Genomic DNA, 21658 nt, shown 5'->3' with positions numbered 1-21658 from the left:
TTAAGACTGTGAGTCCCGTGTGGGACATGGACTGTGTCCAACTGGATTGACTTGTATCTACCCAGCACTTATTTCACTGTCTGTCACACAATAAATTAACAAATACCATTGAAATAAAAAAAAAGGAATACCTAGGTTACACATTTCCCATCTAGAGCAATGCTAATTGTTGTTTTTATGTTTGACAATTCTGGAGCATTTTTGCTCGTCTAGTTATCATCCCTTTAACTCTCAATAGTGTATCCCCAAGATTAAGGGAAAAACTCACTCAGCTGAGAGTCCTAGAGTAGGTATTTGAAGCTATTTCCCAGAGACTCTCACTAGACTGATATTCGTCATACCCACTGTAACTGTCTCCATTTGTATTGTTTATATATGTGTCCATTAGTTCTCAACCCTTTCTTACACAAAGTATAAATGCAGTTCTCATCATTCTGCTACGTCCTGAGTTTCACCTCGGAGCATTCATTCTCTCATGGAAAATATTGTTTTTGAAGTGCTTTCGTGTGCTTCTGGCTTGGGAAGCTGGACAGAGGCTATTTTCACACTAATCAGACTTGTCCTGCAGCACCCCCCACACTTTCCGGGGGGGACAGGAGATGGTAGGGGAGTTGGCGGTATGGCTCACCCTCAGTGACTCTCCAGTTGGGAACAAGATTAGCCTCTTATCCCATCACTAATCTCAGGCAGAACAAGAAAAACACTCTAAGTGTAGGGACCAGGCTGGAGACTGGAGTCTGCACAGCCTGAGACAAGTGGAGCCCTGTCACCTCTTTCAACCCTTAATTGGCTCCAAGGGACAGAGCATTGGTTACAGTTGCCCACCTTCCCTGAAAAGCTGTAGGTTAAAGCTGTCGCCTTCATCCCCCAGCCCCGGGCCAGGCATATGGGAATCGGGGGTAGCCCTCTTGCTATTTTAGTCCCAAAAGAGCCCTTAGGTAGAGCCTACCTTCCTCCTTTGCTCTCTGCTGAGGACTCCCAGTGGCTGGATGGGTCGCGTGCCGTAGCTGTGGCGTTATTCTGTGAACGAGGTGGTCACTGCAGACTGCTGTGACGCTTCAGAGGAACAGTTACAAATGTGTGAGTGAGTGTACTCTGCATTGCATTCCCAGCAGCACGGCCCTTTCTGGGGTGTTGGGCTGGACCAAATTGTCCAGTTCCAGGCTTTATTATAGGCTCTGTGGGGTTATTTTTTGTTGGGGGGGTGGGGGTGGTCTGGGCAAGCATCTTTGCTGAATATAAATCCTTTGTCTTCCCACTAGATCTTAGAATAATCCTCTGCCTACTTTAATCTTTGGCCGGGAGCCAGATATCATCTAATTCTCTTGGTCCAGTCATCACTTCTCTGCATGCCTTGGTAGTAGGAGCCCTCTACTCTTCCTCTCCATCCTAAATTGAAAAAAAAAAAAAACCCAACCTCTCACAGAGCAAGTGATCAAAAAGAAAGAAAAGAAACAAAAGCCCCTTTATTGTCTAACTCTCCACTCCTCCCCCATTTACCTCATGTTTCCAGACCAAAAGAGAAAGTTCTGGGGAGAATGGGGTTTAGGTGAGACGTTGAGTACTTCTGTTTTGAACACGTTAAATTTGAGATGTAAGTGGAACATCCAAGTAGAGAAATCCTGGATGCAGAAGGAAATACGAAACTGGGAAGAAGGGGAGAGGTCAGGGCTGGAGAGGTGGATTTGGGAATCACTTGACTTCTCTGTGCCTCAGTTACCTCATCTGTCAAATGGGGATTAAGATTGTTAGGTCCACGTGGGACAACCTGATTACCTTCTATCTACCCTAGTGCTTAGAACAGTGCTCGGCACATAGTAAGCGCTTAAATTCCATCATTATTATAACTATTAATAAATACATTTAAATAAGTAATCTTTATTTCTACGGGGACGGAAACAACCAAGAGGTGCAAATTGACAGCCGAAATAGAAATCGGAACTGCTGGAGGATAGCGTAAAACCACAATAATGTGGTACAGAAATAGAAGACAAAACAAGGAAAATGAAAATAGAGTATATATTAAAATCTCTACAGAATAACGTCAAAAGGGCCAATTTTGGGACAGTGATGCAGTAGTTCTTTGGAGAGCATTTAGAGAGTTTTGCCAGGTGGGCCAACTAATTCTAAAAACACATGGACACCGAGAGCAGTAGCAATCTTTCGATTCAGCCACCGTATCCTGCCAATCCTAGCAAGTTAGAGGGGATGTGAGATTGGAGGTTTCTATAGGAGCAGATGACTTGGGATAAATTGCGACTACCTGAGTAGTCAGGATACTGGGAGAGATTACGGAAGCACCTGGGTTGGGGAACGGGAATGGTTATAAAATTTGCTAGCCTCTTAGGTCAAGGCCTAGTTAGCCTATGGTTTAAAATCCACTATTTATTGAAGGGTTGATCTAACTCATCTGCACTTACCAGTAAAAATGCCTGCTCCACTTCTGCCGTCAGAAGTTTTACACTCCACGTTTTTATGTTGCAGGGAGGATGAAGCGGCAGCTGCTGGTGGTAGAGGTATGTCGTAGAGGTGTCTCTGTAGAGAAGGAGGGATTTTTGAATAGGTGTGAATTAGAGGACTGTGAGTACTAGATACAGTACAGAGCCCTGCTGTGGGTCCAGTGAAAAGGGTCACTGTGTTCCAGTCTAAGCTAGGTGCCTCAGGAATGCTGAGGTTTTCAGAGGAAAAGCACTGGGCGTAAAGGAGCCAAAGTTAGAATGGTATGGGTCAGGTTTGCTGAAAAAAGGCCCTCTGGGAGAAAACTGGATAAGCAGTCACCTTAATCGTGACTAATCTATTAAGTGAGATCTATTAAGATCTATTAAGTGGGTTTTAGGTGGGTGAGTGGAGCTAAGGGGAATGCCTTGGTTATGGGACTGCTGTCTCACAATGGACGGAGACGTTTTACAGCCCAGCATCCCTTGTCTCACCTCCTTCCCAATAGGACTCTTATAGAGACATCAGGGATGGGAGCAGCAGTGATCTGGGAAGCCCTCGCGTATTTCGACCTCTCCCCAGTGGTGGTCACCCCACCCCTCCTCCCAAAGTCATCAGTGTTCCTGGTTGTGGGTATAAATAGCCCTCACCGTCTCCCACCGTGGAGCCTGGTTTTATTGCTGTTGCCTGGGGTGGGCCTGGCTCTGTCACGGTGGATGAGGAGGACCCGACTTGAGGCGGAGGAAAACTTCATGTCGCTCCAGTGGCAGGTCGGAGGAAAACTTGATGCAGCTCCCGTGGCACTCCCTGGACTGCCTGCAATTCGATGACCCGCAGCTATGGGTGGGGGGCCTGTGTATATCCATATGGTAACGGCAGGAGCAGCTCAGGATCCACCTTACAGAAGTTGCTGAAGCCCAAGTGGCGCAAACTGCACAGAAGCCACTGACCCCAGGGCAGGCACAGTCTGGAGGGCCACAGCCCCGGCAGGAAGGCCTGCGGCCCCTCCGGCAGCCTTCCACCCTCATCACCCTCCCGGGAGGTCAGGCCTAAGCCCTGACAGGAGGGGGGGTAACCAGCACTGACGGCCCAAGTGCCCAAAGCCTCCTGAGGGCAGCGAGCCCTGCCGGAAATGGAGCTGCCGTTGGCAGCTCCTCGCAAATGCCGGGCTTTCCGGCTTTCCGGTATCGGTTTTCCAGAAGGTGTAGAACAGAGCTGCCTTCATCCTAGAATTGCTTTTAGTTGTAAAATAGGAATAAGTTCTTTAAAGCTTTATTGAGATCTCATCTCCTCCTAGAGGCCTTCCCAGATTAAGCCCTCTTTCTCCCCGGCTCCCTCTCCCTTCTGTCCTCTCTACGCCTGGATCTGTGACCTTTGGACACTTGATGTTTGCCCCACCCTCAGTTCCACAGCTCTTAGGTGCATATCTATAAATTATATTATTGTCTCTCCCCCTCTAAACTGAAAGCTCATTTTTTATGGTATTTAAGCCTCTGCTCTGTGCCAGGCATTGTACTAAACACTAGGGTAGATAGAGCAGGTTATCATAGTCCATGTCCAACATGGGGCTCCTAGTCTTAATCTTCACTTTGTAGATGAGGTAAATAAGTTAAGTGACTTACCCAAGGTCTCCCAGCAGACAAGTGATTGAGTCAGAATTAGAATGCAGGGCCTTCTGACTCCCAGGCCTGTGCTCTATCCTCTAGGCTACACTGCTTCTCATTTGGTCAGGGAGTGGGTTTACCAACTCTGTTATGTTGTACTGTCCCAAGCACTTAATACAGTGCTCTGCACACAGTAGAAGCTCAGCAAATGCCACTGATGAATAGGAAAAGGCAACCAACTGAATAAACAGGTTGTGCAATCAGAACATTGATAATGAAAATTGATTCGTGTCTGTACGTTTTGCCCCTGACCTCTTGTGTGGCTTGGATTGAGCAATGGTTCTCTGTGTTTGATTACTCTTCTGGGAAGGAGGGAGTCAGGAGACCCGAGTCCTAGTCCCAGTTATGCCTAAAGGTGGCTCTGAAGACTGCTCACACCCCCTTGCAGTGCCTGTGAGGATCCAGAGAAGATTTTGGATTCCCCCGGATTGAAATTAGGACTGCTTTGTGGTGTATCGTCAAACTGTGGCTAACAGATTTGACCACCCCTAGCTCACCATCATCCAAGGCAGAGGTGGACTTCAGACCTCTAACTTTGACTGAGCTACACCCACCAATAGTCCAAAGACACAGCACAGTCATCTTGTGAACCTCTCCCTCCATATTTTCTCTACAGTTCTTGCAGCGTTCTAGGACTGGTAACACGGGCTTGGGAGTCAGAGGTCATGGGTTCTCATCCCGGCTCCGCCGCTTGTCAGCTGTGTGACTTTGGGCAAGTCACTTAACTTCTCTGTGCCTCAGTTCCCTCATCTGTCAAATGAGGATGAAGACTGTGAACCCCATGTGGGACAACCCGATCACCTTGTATGTCATATCCCCCCCCCCCCCCGCGTTTAGAACAGTGCTTTGCACATAGCGCTTAACAAATACCATCATCATCACCTAGGAATCTGTCCTAATCAATAGCCTGTATCAACTCTGGCCTGAACTGAGCAATCCCTGCAGACTGAATTGAATCTAAAAATACCTACCAATGACACCTATAGCCAAGTTAACCCGCACTAGTCCTTTTTTTTTTAAAAAAAAATCCCAGAGTGAGAGAGAACTTAGTGCAAGCAATGGATCAGACTCAGACCCTAGGTCTCTGAGGACAGGATTCAGACTTCCCTGCCCAGATCCCAGCATAAAAGGGCCAAGGTGTTCAAGGTGCTATTTTTGTTTTTGTTTTTTTTTTCCTTCTTCCCTCTCCAGAGCTTGCTTCCCCTCCGCCCACGCCACCCTCCCCATAAATCGAGATGGGTGGGGCAGCTCTTCATCCTATTGGTTGATAAACCAATTCCTTTCCACATCATTCCAAAACACCCAGGAAGGGGGGATTAGGGTTAATAATTGAGGGTGGGATAGAAGGAAGGGCTGACTCCCATAATCCCAAACATAGGCCTAGTTAACACTGCCTTACTTGCTCAGTCCATTCTGTGCCTCAGTGGGAGTGACTGTCATGGGTGAGAGAATGTGTGGAGCTGCAGAAAGCACTAGAAGCACTTCCCCTGCCCAGCTTCTTGGTCTTGATGTCTTAAAGACTGTCCAGATTGTGGGGAGGAGGTCTCATCTTTGGGTTGGAGGCACTGGAAGGCCTCAAGGAGCCAAGGTCATCTGGAAGTGGCAAGGGCAGATTTCCTCCCTTACATGGGGTGGGTAGGGAAAGAAAATCACAACCCCTCCGAGAGGTCTTTCCCAACTAAGCCCTCTTTTTCCCCTACTTCCTCTCCCTTCTGCATCACCTCTGCACTTGGATCTGTACCCCTTAAGCATTTGATATTCACCCCACCCTCAGCCCCATACAGTGCTTATGTACAGATCCTTCTACTCTGCCATTTCCCCTCTCTGTAATTTGTTCTGTCTCCTCCTGTAGAGTGTGAGCTCACTGTGGGCAGGGACCATGTCTACCAACTGCACTGTATTCTTCCAGGCCCCAACTAGGCACTCAGTAAATTCCATTGGTTGATCGGCTGGTAGCCGATCTTGGGAAAATGCCAGGCCAGGGGAAGGGAGGAGGCGTTTTGGAGCACCCTGCCCCAGATACTAATCGTCCTACCTGCAGTTTTGCAGCAGGAACCCTTGGGTTGGGTCAGATAAAGGTCTTTAGTGTGAGTTACCAGTCTACCCAAGAGGTTGTTGTCCTAAAATTATAATGCAGGGGTGTCCCTTGTTTTATATGAGTTTTCTATCCACTCTGTGGCCATTGAGAGTGTATTAAAATTAAATTGCAAGCTGCATTGTCCAAGGAAAATCTTATTACAGAAAGGCTTTTGTTTAAGGAAGTTCTCTTGGGAGAGTTTTTATATTTATTCATTCTATTTTCATTGAGAAATGTTAGAAAATGCTGTCTTTTTGATAAATCTTTAGTGACTGATACATGCAGACAATTCTACTCATCTGATGTATTTGAGATAGAAAATATTTGAATATCTGTATAAGAATTTAGTGGCAATTGGGAGGATTTTCCTTCAGTTTTTGTTTGGTGATACACTCAGCTGTCTTATAAATGAAGATCTTATGTTCCTGATGAACCCTGAATTAAGGAATAGTTCCACTGTGTGCACTTGACTTGATTGACGCTCCGTGCATGTGTAGTTTCTCTAAAGACTAAAGTTCCTTCCTTTTTTGGTAAATAAAATGAGCATCGAAAAACTAGCTTTTTTCAAAAATGTATAAGGTGTTATCTGAGAAATTAGTGTATAGCACCACATTATTCTGATCTAGTAGAGAAGGAAAAAGGGTTGTAATACAGCCAGTGACTGACACTTGATTCTAGTTTTCCAGCTCTGGCTTTAGGGATTCATGAATGAAGTATCCCTGTAATTAAAAACTTTTGATGTTGGATGGAACTCTGAAGCCAACTAATGGCTTTTACTCATTCCAAATTATACCTTTTCTGGGGCACACATTCCACTTAAGGCCCACATCTTGTAATTTTTCCATAAATATTAAGTGAAGTCCTTCTTGGAAATATTCAAGAAGATCCTACTTGGAATATTAGTTATTGTAGATTAATGGTTGTCAAACTCTTTCATCTGGTGACTCTTTCCCACCCTCCAGCATTTTCTGTAGCTTTCCCCTCACCACCTTTTCACCTCCCCCTCAAAAGATGGGTAAAGATGTACTCATTAAGGGAAGCCTAGTAGCATCCCATTTTATTTTTTATTTTTCGGTCCCAGAAAGGAAATGCTAACTAAGAACGATGGGTCAGCCAAGGAATAAAGGTAAAAAGAGGGTGGGATGGAAGTAGAGCAATTGGAAAAGAAATATGATGTTTGAAAAAGTTGTTGGAACAAACTACTACTAGTATAAACCATTGGAGCTCTAAGTTGCCAATGCCCATTCAGAATTCTTGCTAGTGAAATGCTGTTGTGAGTAACCTTCAAAATTTTGGAGTGGGTCCCTGGATAATACTCAGCTCCTTGTGGGCGTGGAATTCGTCTTCGAACTCTCTTATATTGTATTCTCCCAAATGCTTAGTGCAGTGCTCTGTACACAGTGACATTTTACTGTAGTGTTGATCACTCAGGAATCCCAGTATATTGGGATAATTTTCAATTTGTGTACAATAGAAAACTTTGGTCTGGCAAATAGGTCGTGATGGGTAAGCAAAAATAATCTTGCATGCTTGAGCAAAACTGCAGATGACCTCCCATTTCTGTAAGGAGGAAAAATTGAAGCATATAGAGGATGTTCTGGATGGTGGTTCAGTAAAACTTTCCTCCTTAAGAATTATCACATCGTAGTATTGATAGGAGACTCTGTCATCATCCTGAGCAGTGTAGAGAGATTGAGGTGCTTCTAAAAATTATTTCCCCTTTCCGTTCTTTGTCTTTATTCTCAGTAGAGTTCTGCTTTGGCTAAAAGTCAGGAACCTGATCCGTTACAAATTGAGCCCCAGGAGGCCCAATCTCACTTCCCAGGTGGGTCGGCCCTTGGGGGTAAAATGCTTTATTTGCATGCATTTTTGTATGGGCTGCTAAAATTTCTCTGAGCATTTCCACCTATGTGTGATGGTGCCTTAGCTTCTGCAGGGTCCCTGCCCAGTCCCTGGAGCCTTAAAAGAATTTGGAAGCATAAGCCACCGGCCTGAGCTCAGTCCTTCCTTCCGTGACTTAACCCCCAAAGCTGGGCCAGTACTCCCTGCTCAATCCTGAACCCATACAGAACTTGAAAAAATTGCCATTTCTTTTTCTGGCTTCCTTTTGTGCTCTACCTCTCAAGTAGTTGGCCTTTATAGGTCACTGCTAACATGACAGGAGAAAAGGTATTTTGGAGAGCGAGGCAGTGAATCCCCATAAGCAGTAATGTTTAGTAATCTATCGGTAGTATTTACTGTATGCTTATTGTGTACAGAGGCCTTTGGAGAGCAGAAGTCAACCACAAGTACCCTGCTCACCGAGGAGCTCTGTTTGAGTAGGCAGACAAAAAATAATTTTTAAATAGAAGGAGGAAGTGCTCAAATAGTCTACTACGTAAGGACCACAAGAAGTATTGAGCGCAGAAGTGCTACGAGGACAGTAGAGAGATATGCTGTGAGACCTTGGGCAAGTCACATAACTTCTCTGTGCCTCATCCGTAAAATGGGGATTAAGAATGTGCGAGCCCCGTGTGGGACAACGTGATTACTTCGTATCTATCCCGGTGCTTAGAGCGGTGCTTGGCACATAAATACCATAATTATTATGATCCGGGGAGAAGAAAAATTAATATGGGGCAAAGCCTCTTGAAGGAAGGGCTTTCAGAAGGGTTTTGAAGATTAAGGACAGTTATGGTTGGGCAATTTTGAAAGGGGAGGGGGAGCTTCAGACAGAAGGAGATGTGTTAGAAGTCTTAGGAGAGTTGAGAATGAGGTACACAGGTGATTTGGAAGGAATGGAGAGTGCAAGCTGGGAAAAGAGTGGCTAGGCAAGAGGGAAAAGAGCTGATAGTGCCTTCGAGCCAGTGATCAGGAGTTGGTGTTTGATGTGAAGGTGAACGGGAAACCCGCGGATGACTTTGGAGGGGTGAGGAGATGTGTGCAGAATATTTTTAGAAAGATAATCCAGTCAGCCTGGTGAAGTATGGACTGGAAAGAGGAGGGAGCTGAAGGGAGGGAGACTTGTGAGGAAGCTGATCTTGTAGTCAAGCCCCACCAGATATGACTAGCACCTAGAACAGGTGACAGCTGTTTTGCTTTAGAGGATATGGGAAATGTTGTGTTCTTCCATGTGTGTGGTACAGTAGAAGGTGGTCAATAAATACAATCGAATGAATGAAATACTTAAAGTGCTTTTCTGTAGAAGACTCCTAAAATTGGACCCTTAATGTGGTTCATGATCTTTTTTAAAAACCTTTCTAAAAATGATATATTCATCTGTTTAATGTAAGTTTTTATTACAAGGCCTTTATATGAAAGTAGGAGTAAGTGACTTTTTAAGGCAGAAGATTGGAAACTTTTCCTGAGGGTTTTTGCATAATTGTATTTTTTTAAATCCTCAGAGGATGCCAGCCCCCATTAGACTACGGGAGCTGATCCGGACCATCCGGACAGCCCGAACCCAGGCAGAAGAACGAGAAATGATCCAGAAAGAATGCGCTGCTATCCGGTCTTCCTTCAGAGAAGAAGATAACACCTATCGCTGTCGGAACGTTGCAAAATTACTCTACATGCACATGCTGGGCTACCCTGCACACTTTGGACAGGTAAGTCTGGAATGAACTGTGTGCTTGTGGGCAGCGGAGCCATAGGTGCCCACTCCACGGGGACCAGTGCCCCCCACACCTGTTCATTAGTGCACTCACAGACTTCCTCATCCCAGATCTCTGACAGGACTTGAAAGTTTCTCATCAGGGTTGAAAAGACCCCAGAGGGTGGCTCTCTTGCCTGGGAGCTCTCGAAGTCTGTACCCTTCCTGTACCCATCTCCCCCCACCCCTCCCCAGATCTCTGCCTTCTTTTCACCTCCATGCTCAAAATGAAAAGTGAGCAATCAGGGTTGTGACATTTAATCTGCGCACTCTTCCTCTTGTTGAAGTTTCTTCTGTCCAGGCAGTAGGTGTTTGTATTTACAAATGACAGCTGGTTTATTGTAACATGTTGGCGCTCAAGTTTTTCCCACAAGGGTTCCTGCTTGACAAGAGAGAGTGGAAATGGAGGGATCTCACTCAGATCGTAGACCCGGACTAGCCAGTAAATCAGAAGTTCATAAATTCTTGTACTGGTTTTGCCACAGACTGTGCCACTGGACAGGCGTATTGATCACACTGTGCCTCAGCTTTTTTTATTCAACTGCAAAAAGAAGATGTTCTAAGTAATAGGGTTGGTTTTACATATAGGAATGCTGTAAGATGAGATATAATTGGAAATAGAGTGGCTAGGTAGTAAGGTTTCATTAACATCCCCTTGATTCTGTTTATTGCTGCTGTTCTTGTCTGTCCGTCTCCCCCGATTAGACTGTAAGCCCGTCAAAGGGCAGGGACTGTCTCTGTTACCGATTTGTACATTCCAAGTGCTTAGTACAGTGCTCTGCACATAGTAAGCGATCAATAAATACTATTGAATGAATGAATGAATGAAAATTACTTGGATTTTACCTTGGATGTCAAATTAACAAAAGGAGTCAGAAGGGTATGGGATGGCAGAGACAGTTTCCCTTCTCTTGCAAGATACTCAGGGAGAAAAGATCAGCCCCTGGCAGGAGTACAGGATAGGCAGAAGGAGCATTTTGAAAGTTTAGAAGATTGGGAAGTTTATGGCAGTTTCTTTCCAAGAACCGTTTACGCTGAGCGGTGAAAGGAGAGGAAGTTTACTAGCTTCCATATTTTACTGCTGAATTTTTTATTTTTTATGATTATTAATGTTATATTTGTTAATCCCTTTATATGTTTCAAGCACTGTTCTAAGTGCTGGGGTAGGTACAAATTAATCAGGTCAGACAGCGTCCCTGTCCCACATGGGACTTAGTCTGAGGGAGAGCAAGCACTGATTCCCCATTTTACAGATGAGGAAACTGAGGCGCAGAGAAGTGAAGTGACCTGTCACATTGTAAGCCCCACAAGGGGTAGGGGCCATGTTTAATTCCCACCTGTATATTTTCTCCCAGTGTTTACTACAGTGCTTTGTACACAGTAAGGGTTTAATACTCTTCTCACCCGAGGTTACACAGTAGACAACTAATAGAGCCTGGATTAAAACCCAAGTTTTGATTATGGAAGCTCTTCTCTCTAGACTGTAAATTCCTTGTGGGCAGGGAACATGTCTACCAACCCTATTATATTGTACTCTCCCAAGCTCTTAGTATAGTGCTCTGCACATAGTAAGCACTCAGTGAATTCCAGCGATTGGAATTGTTGATTGGATTGTACCCTTTTTTATGGCTCCTTCCTCCCCCTTCCAGTCCAGGGACCGGGTCTGAATTTAATTTCACGTATTATCCCGGTGATTAAAACAGTGCTTTGCACACTGTAAGTTCCCAGAATTGTTTGCAGTAATTACAGTTAGTGCTTGAGGGAACACCTGAGCAGGTTGAAGCTTAGGAATGAACATATTGGAGGCTTTTTTGAGGCCAGGTTACTGGTGGTTCAACTGAACAGTTGTTGGAGAGCCTGCTTTCCCCTGCATCGGGCGTGACTAGCTTACAGTTAGGAGCACAGATCTCGATGTGGAGTCTGTTTTAGTGGCTTTCCACTAAGCCCATCTCCTGAATTTAGACCTGAATCTTTCATTTCTTCCCTTGAAGTGAAGGCATGAAAATAAATCAGTTTTGATTTCTTCCATTCACAGCATTCAGAGAGAACTTCAGTTAGATTCCTTTTTTAGATTCCGATCCAGGATGAAACGGAGGTTGGAGGAAACTGCACCAGTGCATTCGTGTCCCATTGGCTGGTGGCGGAATAGAGATCAGCTTCTAATATTAGTTGGGCAACATCTCAAAGTCCTTCCCAGTTCGGTGGCAGTTCAGAGGTACCCCGGGATTACCGATTCGGGAGACAGCGTGACTCGGTGAAAAGAGAGCACGGACTTGTGAGTGAGAGGACCGGGGCTCTGATCTTGGCTCCTGCCCCACCTAACTGCTGTGTGACCTTGAGCAGGTCACTTCACTTCTCTGTGTCTCAATTTCCTTATCTGTAAAATAATAATTATGGTACTTAAGCGCTTCTAAACACTGGGGGTAGATACAGGGTAATCAGGTTGTCCCACGTGGGACTCACGCATTTTACAGATGAGGTAACTGAGGCACAGAGAAGTTGTGACTTGCCCAAAGCCACACAACAGAGAATGGGGATTCAGTACCTGTTCTCCCTCTTACTTAGACTGCGAACCCAATGAGGGACAGAGACTGTGTCCAATCTCGTTGTCTTATATCTATCCCGGTGCAAAGTACGGTGCTTGGCACGTAGTAAGCGCTTAACGGTTACCACCACCGTTATTGGTCTTATTATTACTGTGGCCTCAGTGGCTGAATTAGCTGGGGGAACCTTGCTACAGATGTCCCCTTAGGAAGTCTGGGGAGTGTGATGCTTATAATTGAGACACCTCCTGCAGGCTGGAGTAGTTCTGGGCTACTACCTCGCTTGAGCCCTCTGTTGGGTTTAGAGAGTGGAAAATACTCAGAGAAACACAGGTGGAATTGAGGTTTGGGTACTGGGGTCACCCCACCCCCATGAAAAGTCTCTCTTTCCTGACTCCTGGGATTCCATGGTGGTACTCACTTGAGTTGTAATTGTCCAGAGCTCCTCCCTGAACCCACCCCTGTTCCTGTGGCCATCCTGTGACACCACTAATTCTCTATTTTATTTATTGGGAAAAAGGGGCTATTGTTGAAATGAAGCAGCTCCCAACAGTGGGCAGAACTCAAACCAGTAAAATCTCTTTTGCAATATTTACTGAAAACGATGACCTTGAGAAATGAGCTTGTCCACTGTTTCCAACAATGGAATATGTTCATTTATTCAGTCATATTTATTGAGCACTCACTAAGTACTTGGAAGAGTACAATACAGCAGTAAACACAGCCCCTGCCCACAATGAGCTCACAGTCTAGAGGGGGAGATGTAAATAAACAGAATTACAGAAATGTATACAAGTGCCGTGGGGCTGGGAGGGAGAAGAGCGAAGGGACCAAGGGCGACACAGAAGGGAGTGGGAGATGAGGAAAGGTGGGACTTAGTCTGGGAAGGCCTCTTGAAGAAGATGTGTCTTTAATGAGGCTTTGAAGGGGGCGAGAGTAATTGTCAGATTTGCAGAGCGAGGGCATTTCAGGCCAGAGGTAGGGCATGGGTGAGAGGTAGGTGGCAAAATAGATGAGATCGGAGAGTGAGAAGGTTAGCACTATAGGAGCAGATTGTGCGGGCTGCGTTGTAGAAGAGAGGAGGAAGGTGAGGTAGGAAGGGGCAGGGTGGTGGAGTGCTTTAAAGCCAGTGGTGAGGAGTTTTTGTTGGATGCAGATGGGCAACCACTGGAGTTTTTGGAGGAGCCGCTGATACGTTCTAAAAATTTTCATAGAAAAAGTGATACTGGCAGCAGAGTGACGTCTGGACTGGAGTGGGGGGAGACAGGAGGCTGGGAGGTCAGCAAGAAGCCTGATGCAGTAATCGAGGCGGGATAGGATGAGAGATTGTATTAACGTTGTAGAAGTTTGGATTGAGAGGAAGGGGTGGATTTTAGTTAGCTAGGTTGTAAAGGATTTAATGATGGATTGAATATGTGGGATGAATGACAGAAAGGATTCAAGGGTAACGCCACGGTTAGGGGCTTGTGAGACAGGAAGGATGGTGTGCTGTCTTGGTGCCGTCTACAGTGATGGGAAAGTCGGGGAGGGCAGGGTTTAGATGGGAAGATAACGGCTCTGTTGTGCACATGGTAAGTTTGAGGTGACGGGAGGACATCCCAAAGGAGGTGTCTTGAAGGCAGGAGGAGATGCGAGACGAGAGAGACAGAGAGAGATCAGGATTGGAGATGTAGATTTGGGTATTCCATTATTATAGAGCACTCTCTGTTTCTATAGATAAATACATATGGTGGTTCTTTGTATTCAGAGATGATGCTGCTGATGGTGAGGACCTATCCCCAAAATACAACTCCTAGGCTCCTTAGTTCTTGAAGGTTAGTTCTCTAAGTAGCCAGAATTAAACTAATCTTCATGAGAGAAGGAAAATGTCACTAGATGGGTGGAAAAGTTGTCATGTTTATTCATGAACTTGTATTTTGAACTTGAACTTATATCTTAGATACACTTTATGTGTCTGTTATGCCTGTGAAGCAAATGATTATGCAATTCCAGTGTGAATTCTTTAAGTGAGGAACTAATGCCAGGGCCATGCCGTTAAGGCTAATTACCCTTTTGATAATATCTGCCCGTGATATAGTATTTGCCTGAGAGGCGAGAGATGGGATATCTGGGGATCTCAAGTCTTACACTAAGCCTGTCTTGGCCCGCAGTCCCAAAGGAAAATGATCTGGGCCTTGGACCTTTTGGATTGAGGCAGGCTGGCCTCATTCCTTGGGTTGTTTCCGAGCCCGGGAAGACCTCGGCGTAGGTCATCACTGTCAGTCATTCGTATTTATTGAGCACTTACTATGTGCAGAACACTGTAACTAGAACTTGGGAAGGTACACTATAGCAGTTGGTTACTATAGTTACTGTGTATCATGGTTACTGTGGCACAGTCCTATGTGTGGTAGTCTTCATGCATGTACTTGCCATGTATTTCCTATCCGGGGACATTTGTACACGGAGGGTTGTGAGATGGACTTTAACATATCCTTTGTCTCTTACTCCTTCCCACTGACTCCCTTCCGGAAATCCGGTCTGACCCAGTTTGGCCTAGCGAAAAGATGAGTGAGCGTCCCCTTGGATACAGAGACTAAGTTGTCCAACTTCAACATCATAAAGGTATTGCCTCAGTCAAGGCTGGATGAGGCCTGAATTTTGACCTTTAGAGGTCTGTAAAATGGGTCACTTCGTGGAGCTATCTTAATCACAATCAGTAGTACTTATTGAACACTTACTCTGCACAGAGCCCTGTATTAAACGCTTGGGAGAGTGTGCTAGAGTTAATAAATATGATCTCTGCCTTCAAGGATCTTACAGTCTAATAAGGGAGACAGATATTAAAGCAAATTATAGATGGGGGAAGCGCTAGAGACACATAACTTCAAGGAGGAGTTGAATATCCAAGTACCTAGGTGATTTTGAAATCCTAAAGTGGCAGTAGAGCGGCATTAAGATGGGTCAGTGAGAGATTAATCAGGGAAGGCCTCGACTTCAGTAAGGTCCTGACGGTAAGATGGCAAGAGCAGTGGTGTGCTGGATGTGAAGGGGGAGGGAGTTTTAGTCACAAGGCAGGGAGTCAGGTGAGGTCAGTGGGAGGAGAGATGAGGAGGAGGCCCAAGACTAGGTTGGCTTGAGAGGCCCACAGTTTGCTAACTGAGAAGGGCAGGGCGCTGCCGAGTCAGTGCCCGAAAACTGATGTTCAGGAATTTCTGCCCGAAGCGGGGAGGAATGGGCCACCGGTGGAGGTGTCTGGGGAGCAAGGGGATGAGCGGAGAAGGATGTTTGAGAGAAATGACCCAGACAGCAGAGTGAAGTAGGAGGCAGAGAGGGGAAAGGCTGGAGTCGGGGAGGCCTGGGAGGAAACTGATGGAAGGGGTCAGGTTGGGGCCTGGACCAGAGTGGCAGCAGTTTAAGTGGGTTGCGGAGATGTTGTGGTGGAAGACTCCTCAGGATTTGCTGACAGACTGAACGTTGGGGTTGAAAGAGGAGTCAGAGATAATGCCAGGATTGGACTTGAGAGGTGGGGAGGGTCACCAGGGTTGGAAAAGTTAGAGTTTGGAGAGAAGATGAGTTCATTTTTGGATATGATGAGCTAGAGTTGCCGGTGGAACAAAGAAGCAGCATAGCTTAGTGGAAAGATCGTGGGTTTGAAACCTGGCTCTGCCCCTTGTCAGCTGCGTGACTTTGGGCAAGTCCCTTAACTTCTATGTGCCTCAGTTACCTCATCTGTAAAATGGAGACTAAGACTGTGAGCCCCACATGGGACAACCTGATAATCTTGTATCTACCCCAGCATTTAGAACAGTTTTGGCACATAGTAAGCGCTTAACAAATACCATCATTAGAGAAGCAGTTTGGCTTAGTGGAAAGAGCCCGGGCTTGGGAGTCAGAGGTCGTGGGTTCTAATTCCGACTCTTCCACTTGTCAGCTGTGTGACTTTGGGCAAGTCACTTAACTTCTCTGTGCCTGTCACCTCATCTGTAAGTGCTTAGTTCAATGCTCAGCACATAGTAAGCGCTCAGTATATACTATTGAATGAATTATTATTATTAGAGATGTTTCAGAGCTGGGGGAGATGAGAGGACAGGCGTAGTGAGGTGGATTTGGTGCCCACCCATGTAAAGATTGTAGGTGAAGCTGTAACAGCAGATGAAATCCCCAGTCATTGGTATTTCCTGAGTGTTTACTATGTGCAAAGCTCTGTCCTAAGTGCTTGGGAGAGTACGGTACAAGAGAATTGGCCAATATGTTCCCTTGCCCACAATGAGGGGGAGACGGTCATTAATGTAATCTATAATATGTAATTTAAAGACTTGTTTATGTGCAGTAGGGTTGACGTCGGGGCAGATATCAAAAGCCTAAAGGTCACAGATCCAAATGCAGGGGAGTGTGTGAGAAAGGGACCTAGAACTGAGCCTTGAGAGGCCTCCCTAGTTAGGGTGTGGGAGACGAAGGAAGAGTCATCGTAAGAGGTGAAGAAGCAGCAGCTAGATAATAATGTTGGTATTTGTTAAGCGCTTACTATGTGCAGAGCACTGTTCTAAGCGCTGGGGTAGATACAGGGTAATCAGGTTGTCCCACGTGAGGCTCACAGTTAATCCCCATTTTACAGATGAGGTAACTGGGGCACCGAGAAGTTAAGTGACACAGTCACACAGCTGTCTAGTGGGAGAGCTGGGATTCGAACCCATGACCTCTGACTCCCCCGCCCGGGCTCTTTCCACTGAGCCACGCTGCTTCTCTAGAGGTAGGAGGGGAATGAGGAGAGGGCTCTGCCAGAGAAACCAAGGTTAAGTAGTGGTCCACAGGATCAGAGGCGACCAAGAGGCTGAGGAGGATTAAAATGAAGTTAGTCCATTAGATTTAGCGAGGAGGTGGTTATCAGTGACCTGAGGAAGAGCGGTGTCAGTGGTGCGGAGGGGGCAGAAGCCAGGTTGTAGATGGTCAGAGAGGCAGTTGCAAGAGACACGGAGGCAGTGGGTGTCAATCCTACTGGGTGCAGAGATTCTGTCCTGAGCACTTGGGAGACACACATTAGAGTTAGAAATAATAATTGTAGTATCTTTTAAGCGCTTACTATATGCCCAGCCCTGTTCTAAGTGCTGGGGGATACATTGTAAGCAGGTTGTCCCCTGTAAGACTCAGTCGTTATCCCCATTTTCATTCATTCAATGATATTTATTAAGCGCTTACTATGTTCAGAGCACTGTACTAAGCACTTGGAATATACAATTTGGGAACAGATAGAGACAGTCTCCCTGCCCAGTGACAGACTTACAGTCTAGGTAACTGAGGCACAGAGAAGTTGACATGATCCCCACCCTCAACGAGTTTGCAGTTTTATATTTAAAAAGCTAGTTCTTGTGCATTTTTAGTTTTATTTCTCGGTTTCTCTTTTGACTGTGAAGAGCAAGAATTCTAACAGATTTATTTGGGGGAGCATTTTAGCCTGTGTTTATTTTGTGCAACCAGTCCATCCTCAGTGTGGTCAATCTGGGAGAATAAAATAAGGTAATATTTAAGATTTTCTAAAATATTCTTTAAATTTGAATGGGCACAATTCAAGGACTTGGATGGGCATTAGGGGACTTGCTAAACAAGTATTTCTGGTATATAATCTCTGCTCTGTCCTGCAGAGCATTTTAAGACTCGATAGTCAATCTGGTGGCTACCTCCTTCTGGAGGCTTTTGATAAGGTCCTTGGAGCAGAATATTTCGGCTACTAAGAGGTTTTATTTGCCAGAAGAAAGTATTCCCTGACCATTTGTGAAATGTAAACACATTTTAAAAGTGTTTCTCCAGACCGTAAGCCCCTCGTGGGCAGGAAATGTCTACGAACTCTCTTACATTGTATTCTCCCAAACGCTTAGGTCAGTGCTCTGTACAAAGGAAGCAAGAAATTAAAACAGATTTGTGCCAATGAATTACTGACTGCAGAATTTACTATTTTAAATTGAATCTTGTTTGACCGTTTATGGAAAATTTTCTTTCCCCTGCTTTGAGTTGTCAGTGGAGGTCTTTTCTCACCAGAATCAATTCATGCATCCAGGTGATTGTGACTTTTAAGCCAAGTCGCTAGAATAGATGACTCAATAGTCCTTGGTGTTTTGAGTTGGGAGGTTTTGTTTATCACCAATGGTAAAATGGAATGGGGAACCTCAGCAAACTACATTTTGATTGTTCCAGAGTCTTAAATGTTTCTACTTATTAATCAATGTATTTCTAGTCTTTACAGTTTTGTATTTGAATTACCATTTGAGCTTTGATTTTGTGAGTATATTTTTGCTAATTTGTGTGAAATTTTTAATGAAATGGTCTGAAATTCACACAGTTGAGTGAAATCATTGGTTTGCTAATCAAATGTCTTATTCAAGATTTTGCAGGTCAAGCTTGTTTTAGTTTCCCAGCATTGACAACTTAAATTAAGGCCCAGAACTTCTGTTTTAATAATATGGTGGATGATAGTGATATGTTTTGTCATAGCAGTTCAAATGTCAGTAAAATTGAGCATATTTGCAATAATGGTAGTACTAAGTAACCCAACTTTATAGTGTATTTCTGTTGGATGTTAGTTCATTAAATAAAATTTTGCATTTGAAACGTCTGAACACAATTTGCCCAGCACCTAGGTTGACGTCTTTATAGTAAGTTAAGCACTTGAAGAAAATTAATTCTTTCACACTCTAGGGGATCATTTAAGTGCATTGTGGTAATCTATGAACCGATCTCTAGAGGATTCTGAAAGAGTTAATGTATCACTCTAAATGCCCTCATTTTTCTTTCATTCATTGTTGTATTTATTGAGCACCTAATGTGGGCAGAGCACTGGACAGCGTGGCTCAGTGGAAAGAGCACGGGCTTTGGAGTCAGAGATCATGGGTTCAAATCCCGGCTTGGCCATTTGTCAGCTGTGTGACTTTGGGCAAGTCACTTCACTTCTCGGTGCCTCAGTTACCTCATCTCTAAAATGGGGATGAAGACTGTGAGCCCCACGTGGGACAACCTGATTCCCCTGTGTCTACCCCAGTGCTTAGAACAGTGCTTGGCACATAGTAAGCGCTTAACAAATACCAACATTATTATTATTATTATTATTACTAAGCGCTTGGGAGAGTACAGTACAGCAGTAAATGTATATATGTTGCCCACAACGAGTTTACAGCCTAGAGCGGGGAGACAGATATTAATATAAATTTATAGATGCGTACATAAGTGCTTTGGGAAGGGGGAGAAAGAACAGAGGGAGCAAGTCAGGGTGACCCAGAAGGGAGTGAGAGAAGAGGAGGGGCGGCTTTAGTCAGGGAAGGCCTCTTGGAAGAGATGGGCTTTTAATAAGGCTTTTTAAGGAGGGGACAGTAAAGGAGTAAATTGAATAGTTGGAGAATTTTCATTCACTCCGTAATACCTGTTGAGCGCTAACTGTGCAGAGCTTGGGAGAGGACTGTACAGTAGAGTTGGTAGACACAATCTCTGCCCTCAACTAGCTTACAATCTAGTGGGGGAGAAAGATGTTAAATTACCGATAGGGAAAGCAACTGAGTACTATATAAGGGCAGGGAGAGTGTTTTGCTCTCCCAAATGCTTAGAGCCACGCAACTTCTCTCAGTACAGAGAAGCAGCATGGTGTGGTGGATAGAGCATGGGCCTGGAAGTCAGGAGGTCATGGGTTCAGATCCTGGCTCTGCCATTTTTCTGTTGTGTGACCTTGGACAAGTCACCTCACTTCTCTGTCCCTCAGTTACCTCATCTGTAAAGTGGGGATTGAGACTGGAAACCCCCTGCGGGACAGGGACTGTGTCCAACCTGATTTGCTTGTATCCTCCCCAGCACTTAGTACAGTGCTTGGCACATAGTAAGCACTTAACAAATACCACAGTTGTTATTACTAATTAGTAATTACTAATTGCGGTGGGAATGGGATGAGTATCAGAATGCTTAGGAGGTTCAGATCTAAGAGCATGGGTGACACAAAACAGAGGAAGACTAGCATAGAGAGATGAGAGGTTAGATGGCTTCTTGGAGATAGGATTTTAGTAGGGTTTTGAAGGGACAGTGATGTTTTATCTGATACGAAGGAGGGAGGGAGTTCCAGAGAGGAGGGAGGATGTGAACAAGGGGACAACGGCAAGAGTAGTGAGGGTCGGGTTGAAGCGAGAGAGGATCAAGATGAGGTAGGAGGGAGAGAGCTTATTGAGTGCCAGTTTGAGTGATTGAAGCCAATGGTAAGGGGTTTCTGTTCGATGTGGAGACAGAGCAACCTTGGGGGAGGAGAGATTTGAAGAGTGTGGCAATATGTGTGAAACACTTTTTTTTCCCTGAAAAAAAGAGAGAAATATTCCAGGCAATGAAATGGACTGGAGTGGGGAGAGGGAGGCGGCTGATGCAGTAGTCAAGGCAAGGTGTGATAAATGTGATCATCGTGGTAGCATTTTGGATGGAAAAGAGGGAGTGGATGCTGGAGATGCCACAAAGGCAGAACCCACAAAGGTTAGGTGACAGGGTGAATATTTGGGATAGAGGAATGATGCAAGTCAGGTGATGCCAAGGTTATGGGTGTGTGAGGCAGGGAGGATGGTTTCTACAGTGATGGGGAAAATCTGGAGGAGGAGAGAGTTTGGGACAGGACATTTTAGTCGGAATGATGAGAGTAAGCAGGTAAAAAGGTTGCGGGTGGAGAATGGAAATTGAGAGTTGGTGAGGGTTGAGATTGTACTGTGACTAGAGATGAAGAAATCAGGTGTGTGATAAAGTTGGTGAGTGGATGAGATGGAGCAGGAGATCTGTGAAGAGTTGAGGAGTGAGAGGAAGAGGATGGCTGGAGGTTGCTGGAAACCTCCATGTGAATAATGAACTCCTGGAGAACTATGTGTGTTAGACTTATTGGTGTCAGTAACATTTGTATTTAGTTATGACAAAAACCTCTTTTCCCATGATGCTGATTTGTAATGTGAAAACCCCTTTTTTAATTGATACTGATTGTCTCCACTTTTAGTTCATTCTCACTGACTTCGTTTGAGTTGTTGTCATATTAATTTTTTTTTTGTCATGGTTCCCTTGCAGTTGGAGTGTCTCAAGCTTATCGCTTCTCAAAAATTCACAGATAAACGCATTGGATATCTAGGAGCTATGCTACTGTTGGATGAAAGACAGGATGTCCATCTTCTAATGACTAACTGCATCAAGAAGTAAGTCTGGTCCTTTCCTTCCCTATTTCCACAAATATGTGGTTATTTTAGGGTCATAATTAAATCGGCCACAACAGCATGTCTCCACTTTGACAAGATTACTGATTATATCTGTAGTGCCCAGAATGAACTTGAAC

At 45.0% G+C, this 21658-nt stretch overlaps 1 protein-coding gene across 3 annotated transcripts in view; it reads left to right on the top strand.

The window, feature by feature from the left end:
* AP1G1 (adaptor related protein complex 1 subunit gamma 1) overlaps window positions 1-21658 on the top strand; it is a 78257-nt gene that overhangs the window by 13271 nt on the left and 43328 nt on the right. For 2 of the 3 annotated variants that reach the window (XM_007672284.3, XM_007672279.3), the window contains exons 2-4: window positions 2485-2516; window positions 9561-9764; window positions 21397-21521. In XM_007672284.3, coding sequence (XP_007670474.2) covers window positions 2485-2516; window positions 9561-9764; window positions 21397-21521 — 361 coding nt within the window. The remainder of the gene's footprint in view (window positions 1-2484; window positions 2517-9560; window positions 9765-21396; window positions 21522-21658) is intronic. The other variant, XM_001509354.3, reaches the window with a different exon arrangement.

This window comes from Ornithorhynchus anatinus, chromosome 11 (genome assembly GCF_004115215.2).
Source record: "Ornithorhynchus anatinus isolate Pmale09 chromosome 11, mOrnAna1.pri.v4, whole genome shotgun sequence".
NCBI lineage: Eukaryota > Metazoa > Chordata > Mammalia > Monotremata > Ornithorhynchidae > Ornithorhynchus > Ornithorhynchus anatinus.
This window is presented reverse-complemented; position numbering and strand designations above follow the sequence as displayed.